Raw genomic sequence first — 14,451 nt, forward strand, 5'->3', positions numbered from 1 at the left:
CCACAGACAGCTGATTGGTGTTAAATAGATGGATGATGGTGAGATCTCCCGCACTGGCTTACACAGGTTTCATTAGGTGCTGAGGGAAGTGGTGATGGCTCATTAAAGTGCTGTTAGTGAGTTGGTGCACGGGCAGTGTTATTCCTTGCAGGTGGACAGTTTGCACCTGTGACCTGGGAGCAGTTATTCCGACTCTGTCTAAGCTAATTTATGAAGCAAAACCACTACAGTGCAATTTGTTTTCTTACATCCTTTTGTACATTAAGGCTGCCAATGGGATCAGAAATAACACTTGTCAAATATTTGGTAAAACTTTATTTGGATGGTCCACTGTAGATGCTTTGTAGATGTTCAGTCTATCTTTAACTAACATTCAAACAAATATCTACTATATGCAACTGAACTTGAAGTTGAGTGTGAAAGATTCTATTGAATCTATCCCTAACGCTAAACTTATCCCTAACCCTAACCTCAAGGCAAAACCTACACCTACTCCCAACCCTAACCCTAACCATGTTATTGAAAATGAACTATCACCAGAAAGTTTGTTTATAATTTACATCACTGTAGATCATCTATAGAGGACCATCCAAATAAAGTGTGACCTAATATATAAGAATTTCAAAAACACCATATTTCTAGATGCAAAGAAAATAAGTAGGACACAAAACTGCAATAAACAGCATATCAAGCATCCTCAAATGCTATTAAACGTTATAAACTTTTGATTCTTAGCCTGGGAGGTGCAAGATGGTTGACATATGCTTTTTCTGAAGTATCACTGAGAATGACTGTTTCATAAAATCTTCCATACCAGTGATATCGCTAAGTTGCTAAAGTGTTTGCAAATATTCCTTTATATTTTAAAACTTCAAGTAAAGCCAAAATTGGTTGCTTTTGTTTTATTTTATGGTCAGTATGGCCATTCTTCCATGCTTTTGTAGCTTTTGCTTGATAATGTTGCATGAATCCTGGCCAGGTACACTGGCAATACATTTCTTTTAACATTTAAATGAACATTTCCTTCATTCAAGTGTAATATTTTTACTTAACTTTGACAAATATTCAAATGTCAAATCTTATTTTGGCAGCCCTATAGACCATTGGCTTATCTCAAATATATATATATATATATATATATATATATATATATATATATATATATATACATACATAGATTTATCATAGGGGTCTTTAGAAAACTGCACTAGCATTTTTGGAAAGCTGCTTTGGGACAATGCCTGTTGTAAAAAGTGCTAATAAAATAGCTGAAAGTCAAAACTGAGTAAGAAGGAGTTGAATAGAAAGAAGAAAAACAGAGCAGCACAAGCAGCACTGGAGCAGAATGTTCCCACTGAGTGATGCATGACCTGGATTTTGAACTTTACGCTGGTAATAATCTGGATGTGCTTTTCTTCTTTGGCTCTGAGAATGCATCATTTCTTTTTTCCATAAACAATCTTAAAGGATGTACTGTGCATCAGTCCATTTCAGATGAGCTCGATCCCAAAGAAGTTGATGATTATGGTTGGCTCCAGCTGTGCATTGTGCAGGCTTAACTTGTATTTGTGGATACAGCAACAAACACTATATATGGCCAATGGTTTGTCAACGTATCCTGGAGCCCATGCGATGATATCCATCACAGAAGCACACTGGTTTTTAATGCAGACCTGTCTGAGGGCTAAAATGCCCCTCGGGTTTTTGGCTTTTCTTTTACACCAAGAGATTTCGTTGATTTCATGAAGCTGTTTACTCACTGATGCCTTTTTGGGTCGCAAACCTCAATCATCCTTCTTTATAATGGACTGGGTCTTTCCTGGATGCTCTTTTTATACCTAAGCATGATGGCATCACCTGTTTAAGACGTTTTTTGAACATTTCATGAAGTTCCTAGACTTTTCCCGTCCAAACTTTTTCAGAATGTGTTACAGGCTGAAATTTTAGGCTGAGAACATGTTTACAAAAATGAAGTTGAAGAGATAAAACAAGGTAAAAAAGGACATTTATCTATAAGCTATCAGAGGGAGTAACATAGTGGAAAAATAAATATGCTTTCCGTTTTCATTTGCGTTTCACTAATGAGCTTGCACAGTCGCTGGGAAAAATATCAGTGCATCTAACAATAAAGGAAGCCTTATGCATCTTTAATACAGTGATAGTAAACAGGGTAGCACATGGAAAGTGCTGATACTACACACTGATACGTTTTAGCCTGGCCAACATGAACATGCATGCCTAGTATCTTCTTCGGCAGCATATTTAAACATTTAACAGGCCATTGCCTAATTCCATCATGGATCTCTGGTGAGACGCTCGGTTCTATAGGGTTAAAAAGACAAGATCAAACTCCAAGACTTTGAGACTCTAGTGACTGGTTTTAATCCTCTTACTTCTTGTGTGTTTTTGCAAAAGTGAGTGAATTTGTGACTTCAAAACTGCAGTAATATACAGAACAGAAGGGAGACTTTTTGTTTGAGTTGATCAAAGAGTACACACATGCACAACTGCTTTCCAGCCGAAAGGTCTGGACAACAACTTCCCGGGCACTTGAGAGAACAGAGCCAAGCCCAGCGCTGAGCATTATAGTAATACTCCATTTTTCATCAAGCCCCAGCATGCATGCAATGGCGGCCATGCAAAGCGCATTGATCTTTAAGCTATCAGAGGGAGTAACGTAGTGGAAAAATAATTGCTTCCACCTCTACACCGCTTCCTCAGAGTCCCATCAGAAAAGTGCTGACTTTGAACACTGTCAAGCTTATGATTGGGGGGTTCTTATATGAGTTCCCCTATCGTGGGTTACAGGTTAATGACAAAACTGTAATCGTGAAAAAAACTCTCTGTCTAGCACATTTGCTGGTTTCGGAGGTCTGGGTAAACAGATAGCCGATACAGTGGAGCATTATGTAGGGAAAATGCAAAAAGCTTTAAGCTGATGTATTAGGGTACTGATAAGCACTTATCTCTTAAAAGGAATAGCCAAAAGAAGGCATCCGAGAGCTAGCTCTGGGTTTGCTAGCGCATTGTGAATGTTCAGTTTGAGTAGATGTTGAGGATGTTGAGAATGTCTCTGGGCAGCCTTCCAGCTTTATGAACTTCTGACTGACGGCTTTAATCATGAGATAATAATAGAAGAGGCAGTAAGGGTGCTATAAAGCTAAGTGACAATAACTGACCAGCAGCTGAACAACTAGAACACCTGCATGGATCAATAAATAAATAAAAAAGACCAGACCAACTGCAGTGACAAGGAACTGACTGGATGGAAGCCAATTATGATCTTATTTCATAGCAATACGTAGTGAGTGGCTGCATGTTACTATTAATGCTGCCTACCAGAATACATAGTGCCAATGGTAAAGTTTGGCTGAGGAGGGATAATGGTCCGGGCTGTTTTTCAGGGCACAAAGCGAGCTCCATAAAGACAAGGTTTGATGAGTTTGGTGTGGAGGAACTCCAGTGACCTGCACGGAGCTCTGACCTTAGCCTTACTGAACACATTCGGGATGAATTGGAACATTGGTTGCGAGCCAGGCGTTATCCAACGTCAGTGCCTGCCCTCACAAACGCTTTTTTGACTGAATGGGCACAAACTCCCACAGACACTCCAAAATCTTGTGGAAAGCTTCCCAGAAGAGTGGAGGCTGTTATAGCCACAAAGGGCGGGGCAACTCCGTATTAATGACCATGGATTTGGAATGGGATGTCCAATAAGCTTGTACAGGTGTGATGGTCAGGTGTCCATCATACTCATCAGCACATGTGTTCCCAATAGAGTGAAAAGATAAATCAAAACAGAAAAAAAGTCTCTTCCAATCACAGTGTGACGTCTTGTCCAGTTTTACTGCAAGGAGGACAATGCTGTACTGATTGATAGACATCTGGCGGGAGGGGTTTTAAGTGCTGCAGAGATATCACTCTCTTCCTCAAAGCTCTACTTAGCCTGACACAAGCACTCTGTCCAAGGAGTCTGACGACTTCATTGTAAGAGCACATCCAGCTGGTGTGGAAATTACTTTTCTCATCTATACACGACTGCAATCTTTTTTTTTGGAAAAAGTGAAATTCACAGCAGCCTAATACGCATACAAGTGCGCTGCAATACAACAATCAAGTGTGGTCTCAAAAAACTATCTACAAATCTGATCAAATTCTCATCATATTAGTACCCAAACATGACCAGATATCTTCTCATCAACAGATTGTAATACACAGTCAGGCAAATTCATAAATTAAGGACGCTTTGCTTTTAATTGCTTTTGAGTTTTCTCTATTTCTGGTTTCAAATAAGCAGCGTGCCACCTACAGACAGCTCTTTTGTGGCTCTATTTAGAGGCAGTGGGACGTAAATGCAGCATCTGCTAACTCCACAGGCAGCACAGACTGCAGGGGCACCGGGGAGTGAGCAGGAGGCTGAGACCAGCAAAACTAAGAGGAACTTGCACATGTGAACTTATCCTGCACTGTTTTTTAAACGCCTCATCAGAAGCTTATGGTGAGGAAGCACAAGAAGTCATCCTAGGGGAAGGCACTGCGTGGATACACTAATATGGGGTGTGCCAGTGGGAGTTTTTGGTTGATGATGCTTTTCAGGTTGAAGACTACGCTCACACTAGAATTGTGCAAATGTGCATAAAAGAACCTGGATGGAAAAGCCAGAAATTTGAGAAAATTTGATATTTGGAAAGATATTTCTTAGAAGATAAGACATCAGAGAATTGATTGGCATAAGGAAGCAATCAGCAAGTCAAAGAGTTTAGTTGAAAAAGCACAAGTTTCTAAAACTGGAGATCAAAAAATTATTAAAAGATACAGATAAAATCGGTATCTATCACCAGGAGATCACAAGTTCGATCCCTGGTGATGCTACAGCCATCCGTGGCCAGGAGTCCAAGAGAACACAATTGGCCTCGCTCTCTGGGTGGGTAGGATGGTGCCTCCCATTTCTCCCATCAATCAGCGTGATGCTAGCACAGGTGTCTGTTAGCTGACATAACAGAACTGGCAGTTGGTGCTTTCCTCCGAGCGTGTTTGGCTGTCCAATGACACTGCAGTTTGCAGTTTGCAAAGATGCGGTGGTGCTTCACAGGTCTTGAAGGAAGCCTGTGATAGCCTTCACCCTCCTAGCGCTGGTAGTATGGTGTGATAGGAAGAGTCCTAAGTAGTGGGTGGAATTGGATACGACTAAACTGGGGAGAAAATTGGAGAAAATGGGACTCCTAACAACCACCTGCAATACTTGGTAGGCCACCAATAGTGTCCCTTCAGATGTTTCAGATCTGAAAGAAATGCACTAGAACACCAAAACTAGAAATCTGAGATGTGGAGCATTATGGACTGGTAATTCAAGGTTTGTAATTGGGATTTCTGGGATTGTGAGAAGCAAAAAAGTAACTTCCTTCTAAGACTATACTTTTAGATTTTTCAAAAAACTGAAAGCAAGTCACCTGAAAACAATAAAAAACTGTAATAAAGGCAAAGATTAGACACACTAAATACTAAAATAATATTTTAACAATTATTACTGCCTGTTTTCAAAAGGAAATAAAAGAAGGTTGGTCACTGACTTTTACACAGTACTGCACTGCACTGAAAAAATTCCAGATCGAATGTAACACAGTCCCAACCAAGAATCACTGCATCAGGCATTTTGACTGGCAGAGCCATAACAGTGCACCCACTGAATATGCTGCTTGCAAAAGCACTGATTCTAAAATTGCTGACCCCTTGAACTGGCATGAGCTTCAGCACGGACCACACATTTTTTCACCTTTATTGACCATGAGCTGACTTCACAACACAGTTAACACTGTCAAAAAAAGTGGATTGTACCACAGTTTACACAAGCTTGAAGCGCTCTATCCTCTCATGAAAGATGACTTGATGGAAGGTGGACTGACACTACCATTGGTCCGAGTCCTCGTCAGTCCCAGGCTCATTCAGCCATAAATGGAACAGCGTTTATCCATTCGCAACACACAGGCAGATGCAGAGAGGGTCAGGCACAAATCAATGGCAGAGGGAAGTCCATTAGCAGATGCTCACTACTCCTGGATAAACAGTGTTCATTGTGTGCAGCCAGTTTTTTTAGCAGTGCATGGAGGCTGTACAGAACAAAAGTGTGAAGACATACTGATGGACTAAGTTGCACCGATGGAAAATGTGCTACTCACATTGTCTGTTCGTAGCTTCTTAGCCGGGCAACCTCCGTCCACCGGGTGCAGCATGTAGTAGAGACGCACTTTGTTTGCATGTTTTCGACTCTGGAGAGAATGACAAGAAAGAGGAAGTTAGGAATTTATATGGAAGACTCGATGGCATTACATAGTTACAGATTGTAGCCCATCTGTTGTCATGCACAATTTGTCAGCCACACTCTACTATTCACCGGAGGTCAGTTTCTGTCAAAAAAGGGGGTTGGAGTGGACCAGATGATATTTGGGTGGTGGACCATTCTCAGCAGTAGCGTGTCAATGATTGGTTGGTCCAAAATCAAAAATGTCCAACCAAGAGTGACTCTATGATCAGAAACTGACCATAGTTGAATGGCTAGAGGATGGGCTACAGCTCTCTAACTGTATACCAGGTAATTTGATGGGCAACTCTATTTCAATAACTTATAGGGCAGACTATAACAAAGTTATCGAGACCAAAAGGCAATGCTTAATTAAGACAACAACAATAAGGATGAGGGTGACACACTGAGACTTACAAATGCAAAGGCCTAAAGATGTACACCAAATATGTAATGGCTAATGTACACCAAATATGTAGACAATGAAGGCCTGTGGATGAAAAAGTCTTTCTCAAAAGATTATTTACTGTAGTATTTTTCCTGGGCATTTTACTTTTAGTATCTTTTTGTGGGTCCCCTTGTGGATTGGAATCAATGTAAAACGTAATCGAATGGACTAATTTTCCATAACTCTGTCATCAGATTACCTACGACACTGTTGGCTCTCTATACATGAAAGGGTCTCTATGTTGAGCTGCTAGTGAGCAATGGAAGGTGAGAAACCCCCTGCTGTGAAAACAATTCACACCTCTTCATGAAGATGGCCATGCTGAGATAAAAAAGGCAGCACAACTGCAGCTTTCATGAACGACTGTCACAACAAAAAGCACCTGAACACTATAAAAACACTTTTTCAAATATTGACTAGGTTTTGTAAATCATACACAACTCAATGATAGAAACATATTCCATCAATAGGCCTCATTCACCGATATCTTCCTACGTTTTTTCTTGACTTTGTTCTTGATAAAAGTCCTAAAAAAAAGTCAACGTCAGATTCATGCTGTGTTCTTAAACTGCAGAATTGTTCGCACTTTTGTGCTCTTGAGTGTGTGTAGATTCTGTTCTTGCCTAAGAACAAATCCCAAATAAGAAAACATTGGCCAATGTCGGAATCTTTGTGAAAACTGCATAAGTAGGTTTTGAGGAGAAATTTCTTCTTAAGAATAATTGGGGAATGAGTCCCTTTGTTCTTGAAGAAAAACAATGCATAGTTCAGAGACCACCAAAACAGGTGGAAATTGCCTTTAATGTTCACGGTGGAAAGGGGTTAATCTGTAAACGGTTGATCATGACAGTGTGGTATCTATGAACATCTATGAACATTGAAAACAATGTTAAAATCATGAAATTAGTCATTGTGTACCACACATCATTATTTCTTTCAGCTGGCAAAAGGGACCAAAGCAGCAAGGTTCAAAGTAAGCACGGATGGGAGCATTGAGGGAATGAGTTTGAAAAGAAAAGGGCAATCGGTCACAGTCCACTGCTGGGACACCGTCCACCCGGCCAGTCATGCCGATAAATAATTACTGCAGGCGCCATTAAAACACAGGCAAGCTGCACATCACAAATCTGTCGATGCCTTCGTTTGACAGCGCAACTGCTTTCGCCAAGCAAATCAATCTCCTCCCTCAGTTTATCTGAAACACTGTTTGACGAGACGGCTGCGAGAGCTCCTCTATAAGGCAAAGGAAAAAGCAAGAGGTGGAAGGGGGAGAAAGGGAGAGAGGGAGCATGGGAAGGAAAGAAAAAATGATGGCAACAAAAAGAGTGACACTTTGGGTAATTTGTATGGAAAGCTTTTTCGTTCTCCCTATAACGGGGGATGGGATAACCGGAACGTTCTCGGAATGCAGTCATAAAGTAAGAGACGCTGAGTCAGGCATCTGTGGGTAAATATGAAATATGAAATACCTAAAATGTGAAAATGACAGATTGAGCGTGTCGAGTCTGAGAGAGAGAAGCGAAGAGAGAACTGTTCGTTCAGACCTTGGAAGGCTGAAGGACTGATCTCTATCCGAGACTCAGATAGAGAAAGAATGGGAAAGAAAGAGCTGAAGGTTATTGTGGCTGATAGACAATAGGCCAGATTCATAAAACGCACCGGCAGATTTGCCGAGACGTCAGAAACAAACATTGTCTAGGTAACACATTTGCTCATTCATGGGCGTAGGTTAGAGGCTTTGCTGTTTGTGTGATATGTGACACTAATGCCCTTCTCTCTCATTTGCCTGTGCCATTAGTGATTCAGGAAAGAACAGCGTCTAACAAAAAATACCACCTGAGCCAGTCACATGGTCAATTTCCCTGGTAAGAAGCTGATGTGGAATTAATTCTGTTTACTGTAATGTTGTCAAGAACGTTTAGTATTTGTACTCGGACACGTCTTGGTTTTCATATTATTTGTACTCAGATTTGTCCTGCTCTTCATAGTATTTGTACTCAGACTTGTCTTGGGTTCGATAGCACTTGTACCAGAATTGTCTTGGTCTTAATAGTATTTGTACTCGGCCTTGTGTTGGGCTTGATAGCATTTGTAATTGGGCTTGTCTTGGGCTTAATAGTATTTGTACTTAGACTTGTCTTAGTCTTCATAGTATTTGTACTCACATATATATTTTGGTCTCCATAGTGTTTGTACTTGAACTTGTCTTGGTCTTGATAGTATTTGTACTCTGACTTGTTTTGGTCTTGATAGTATTTGTACTCTGACTTGTTTTGGTCTTGATAGTATTTGTGCTCAAACTTGTCTTGGACTCAATAGTATTTTGTACTCTGCCTTGTCTGGGTGTCGATAGTCTTATGACTTGTCTTGGCCTTCATAGTATTTGTACTCAGATTTATCTTAGTCTTTATAGTCTTTGTACTCTGCCTTGTCTTGGGCTTGATAGTATTTGTCCTCAAACTTGTCTTGATCCTCATAGTACTTGTACTTAGATTTATCTTGGTCTTGATACTATTTGTAATAGGAATTTTTTTAGTCTCGATAGTATTTGTCCTCAAACTTGTCTTAATCTTCATAGCATTTGTACTCAGATCTATTTAATAATATTTGTGATCAGAATTGTCTTAATCTCTATAGTATTTGTACTCTGACTTGTCTTGGACTCAACAGCATTTGTAGTTACACTTGTCTCCACAGTATTTGTACTTTAACATGTCTTGGTCTCAATAGTATTTGTACCCTGACTTGTCTTGGTCCCAACAGTATTTCTACATGGACTTGTTTTGGACTCTACAGTATTTGTACTCAGACTTGTCTTGGTCTTGATAGTATTTGTCCTCTGACTTGTTTTGGATGCAGTAGTATTTGTACGCTGACTTGGTATTTGGTATTTGTTCTCAGACATGTAAGTTAACACATCCTCTACAGGAAGCAAAGTCAAATATTGCATTTTTCTGCAAATTTTAGTTTTTTTGAAAAGTTTTAGAAAAAATAAAACATAACATATTATATGTGCCAGAGCTTCTGCACAAGCCTCATTTTATAAGTTACCTTGTTACATTTATTATATTAACAGTATTTAACTATTAGCAAATCGGACTAAAGAACAGATCATGATAGAGTTTCTTATTACATTCATACATCTCCTTTGCAGGAGCTAATGTCTGTTTTTACTGTATGTAATGTGTTCCATTGTTTTCTATCACTGTAAAAAAGATGCATAAGGCTTCAATTATTGTTGGATGCACTGTGACAAAGTATGCAAACTTGATTCAAATCAGCAAGCACTCATTGTTTTGTTTAATCAGAGTAACAATAAACCACACCTAATGTATGATTTATGTATCTATTTATTTGCGTTTTTTCATTAAAAGAGGTAGTTTGTGACACAAACTATATTTTTTTTGTTACTAACAGGGAAGACAAAATTAAATGGCAACATCTTTTACATGGAACTTAAAGGTAAACATGTTGCTTTTGATTATCTTTGACTTAAGACAACTGAAAAAATATAATACTGTGGTAATACACACTGATCTGTGCCCCATATAGTTCAGGAATAGGACTTTGCACATTATGAATCTGGCCTAGTGAGTTTCCAGGCTCAGCCCAAAAATACGCAGTAGATGCACAGAACACAATAGAAAACATTCAGAATCTGTTCTTATGCACAATGACTGCATGCATATGCATGAAACTCGGTTCCCCATTGTCTTACAAGCCAAAGTAGAGCAACTATATGCACTAGCATTGCTGATTACAGTTGGCATGAGTGTAATTGGGTCCTCTGAGGTTAAATCCCATGCCTGCGGCAATGTGAATAAGATAATATGCAACCGCTAATAGTGCATTCAACTGTGCAGTGTCAGAAGGAGCGATCCATTATGTGGAGACTATTGGAACTCCGATATGAACCTCACAGTCATGAAGAGACAAAATCATTCTCTCCCCACCCCTCCACTGTGAATTCGCTCCCGTCAGTCACTCTGTGGCGAGCTTGTGTGAAAGTCAGCAGGGTTATAATGTGGCATCGGCGGAGCAAGAGCCTGAGGGAAATCAGACGGAGAGTTTCGAACTGAAACATAGAACATGACTGACGTGGATTCCAGCAGTAATGAACTCTCCCTGGAGGAGAAACCAGAGGCTCTGAAAAACGACCCTGACATCAGCCTGAGGTAGAGAGACAGGGAGAAATAAAGTTTGGAAAAGGTGATACCTGAGGTAGAGTCGTACCTTCCACAAATGGAATCACAGTTGCCAGACAAGAAAGACTCTAAAGCCTTTTCCGACATAATCAGGAAAGAAGAGAAAAATCCATACTGCATTAGAAGCAACATCCAGGTCGCTGGACCAGGCGCTTGTCCCTGGACCAGGTTAACCACCAGGCAAGACCTGGTAGACCACCAAAACTCTCCCCATCAGGTAAAGGATAAACAAAGCTTTCACCTTTGAGAGAGAGGAGAAAATCAACATCCACTTTTGCTTCTGATCTGAAAAACTCAGTGTTTCTGTCCAGCCTTCCTGGATCTGAAAGGATGTGTAGCTGTCCAGAAGCCCTCACTGAGAAAAGGAAATGGACACATCAAACAAAGAAGCTGCTAAGAACAATGGTCTGCCCAACCCCAAGTCCAGACCTCAACATCATTGAATGTGTTTGGGTTTCCTTGGATTGTGAGATTAAATACATGAAGGGTACTAAATTATCCACAATACTGTACATGATAATACGGCACACTATACGTACAATACAGAATGTGCTTATTTATGAATTTTGTAATGAAATGCCTAATTTGTTACTTGGTTACCCATCAGAATAGTCTGAATCCACCTGATAATGGGGCTAGATGTTCTAATTAGAATATACATTCTGCAAGTTGTTCATGGTCTTTGTCTTTAAATGACTTTCACCACTCTGTATTTAATCATTTTAAACATTTTTTAAAGTTTTGTGTAACCACAGTCACCATTTTATTTGATTATAGTTTATTATATTGTTGTGTTAGTGTTAGTTTTTTTTTCATTAATTTAAAGTTAGCCAGAGCATGTTTGAATTCATGCTGCTTAACCTGAGGCAGGCAACAATGACAGACTCTAATTTGCATGGCGAAGATATATTCGAGTAACATGCTCTTCAGGAGCAACAGGCAGACTTGGAGATGCAGATTTATGAGCTGTTGAAAAAGCAGGTTCTGGTTTGAGAGTAAAAAAAGCCACTCTGGAAGTGACCCACTGCTCTGCAGGTGGGGTCACAGTGGGACACAAGTGTTTGGCCCAAGATGGGCAAGGCTGTGGAGCTCCAGCGACATCCACACCGACATCCTCACCTCAGATGTAGGCTGCACTGAGGACCTACCAGGGATGTTGGCTGTCCCAGCATTGAAAGCCACAGGCTAGGCCTCGGACATCACTGGACTTTCAGCTCACAACCACAAAACACTTTGAAGCTCTTAGTGGTCTAGCCTTGCCACCTCAACTTGCATGCAAGATAGAGTCATCATTAGAGACTCCGTCATCAAATATGTTCATGCAGACATGAAACGGAGTAAAATTTCAACCCACCATTTCTGGTGCTTGGAGTTCTGGATATCACCCCCAAGTTCCTGCCATCATGAATGCAACGCAAATAGTTCCAAGACAATCATCATTCACTTTGAAGTGAACAACATAATTTTTTTCTATAATGAAATTTTAAAGAAAGACCTCTGTAGTTTGGTGCACACAGTGAGGAAGACATTGCCAGGTACAAGGAATTTAATGATGGGAACTCTTCCCGCCCACAGATAAGGTTACGACATGTTTAGTGGACTTTTAGCACTGAACACTTGGCTTAATTTATGGTACACTGAGCAAAGTCTTGGTTTTATTTGTTTTGGGAAAGGTCCTGTTTTTACTGTGCAGACAGTCTGCACCCAAGCCAAGCTAGAGCTAAGGCTTTATTGGCAATCTTACAACAGCACTGAACAGTTGTTGAGTGTTTTGATTCTTAACAATTCCTCAGTAGTAATACACAAGCTATTTTTAAAAATAAAGTAGCCCATTATTCTAAAGTGAACCCCCCTTTTGTACACAAAAGGGGGTGTTAATTCAACCTAGTTTCTGCTTAGTAAAGCCAGTTTATTATTAGCTACTACTTTGTTAAAGCTTATTAACAACACTACAAGGACATTATAATATCCCTTATACTGAAGTGTTACCATTAATTTGGTAACATTTCAGTAGAGCAAACATCATAATGCCTTTATAATGTGATAATTAAGTCTTAACAAAGTTGGTAACATACTGTCTTCTTATTTCTGCAGAAGCAGTAACTATGAACACCCAGTTAATTATCAACCACTGACTCGATAGTGCTTAATATAAGTGTTGTTTTCTAACATGCAAGTGTTTTGGAAAAAAAAAGCTTAATTCATTGTAGTTACTGCATAATGAAGCAGTAATAGCCAGGTAATTACCAGCTAGTAGTTTGATAAAGCTTAATATGTGCTATACAATGGCTTTATAATGCACCCCAAACTGAAATGTTACAGCAAATTTTAATGTGTTGTGAAGCATTCTGATGTCAGTCATCAAGGGACCCTAGGGGTCCAGCAATAATGGATGCTAAAACAAAGCTAGCCTGACATAGAAAGAAGGGTTTAGGGAAACTCAAGTGGTCATAGCAGTGCATTGAAAAGGGTGAAAATTAAGCTGCTAAAGCCTGGGCATAGGGGGTTCCTTCCAAGTTCCTTCCCTTTATTTGGCCAGGAGAAGATGTCAGGCACCTTGCTCCCACAGGATTTTATCCCACTCCCGCAGAAAATTGGAATCATTTGTTCCACGTTTTGGCCCACTCCTGCCCACACAGTTCCATCAAGGCGAACTGACATCTAACATCTGACACAGTGTATTCAGAAATACATTATTCTCTGACTCACTGTGAAATAACTTTACCATACACCAGTAAACACAAAGCAATTTTACACAGCGGTTATTTTTAATATTTTGCTAAGCATAGCAGTTGTGGCCGTTGGACTGAAAGTTCTGCCGTCTCTGTAAGCTACGAGTATTTGCATGTTGTTCACGTGATTGGTTGCTCTGCAACTCTTTGGAATGACTTCATTGATTTTGATTGTTTTATTGTTATCATTTTATATTGTTTCTATATATGATTTAGTGATCTACTTTATTTAGGCTATTCATTAATTTCCGGGATCTCTCTTTATGCATGCTTCGGCCTGCTCCCACCTGCAGTGGGCTGGTTTCCCGCCCGCTCCCATGCGCAACACTGAAAATTAGTCCTGCACTGCAAGATACTGTGGCAGGTCCCTCAGGTCCAGTGGGAGTCCACAGGAGTGCAGACCACTATTGTGAGCAATTCAGGAGAAGAGCTATAATTAACTGTTTCAGAACCTTTAGAGTCTGGCAAGTCAGTGGAAACCTTGTAAACATAAAAAGCAAGGTTAAATGAGAGGTACTGCTGATACGCTTGCTCCAACAATGTCCACAGCTTGGAATCAGTTTGGATTTCACAATCAGGTGAACGGTGCCATGCAGAGCTCCATTATAAACTGATTCCCTGCAAAGCTACAAAGAGCTACTTCAGTCTGTTTTCCTACGAACTAAGAGATCAAGCTGTGATTTCCTTGGATGCAGAACTAATTATACGTTGTTAAAACTATCCGAACAGATTTCTGTCACTCATTTCTCCTGTACATAAGGGTAGGTT

General features: G+C 40.1%; 1 protein-coding gene across 2 annotated transcripts in view; it reads right to left on the reverse strand.

The window, feature by feature from the left end:
- zmat4a (zinc finger, matrin-type 4a) overlaps positions 1-14,451 on the reverse strand; it is a 142,496-nt gene that overhangs the window by 78,551 nt on the left and 49,494 nt on the right. For both annotated transcript variants that reach the window (XM_036598887.1, XM_036598886.1), the window contains exon 3: positions 6,177-6,266. In XM_036598887.1, coding sequence (XP_036454780.1) covers positions 6,177-6,266 — 90 coding nt within the window. The remainder of the gene's footprint in view (positions 1-6,176; positions 6,267-14,451) is intronic.

This window comes from Colossoma macropomum, unplaced genomic scaffold, assembly GCF_904425465.1.
Source record: "Colossoma macropomum unplaced genomic scaffold, Colossoma_macropomum, whole genome shotgun sequence".
Taxonomy (NCBI): Eukaryota; Metazoa; Chordata; class Actinopteri; order Characiformes; family Serrasalmidae; genus Colossoma; species Colossoma macropomum.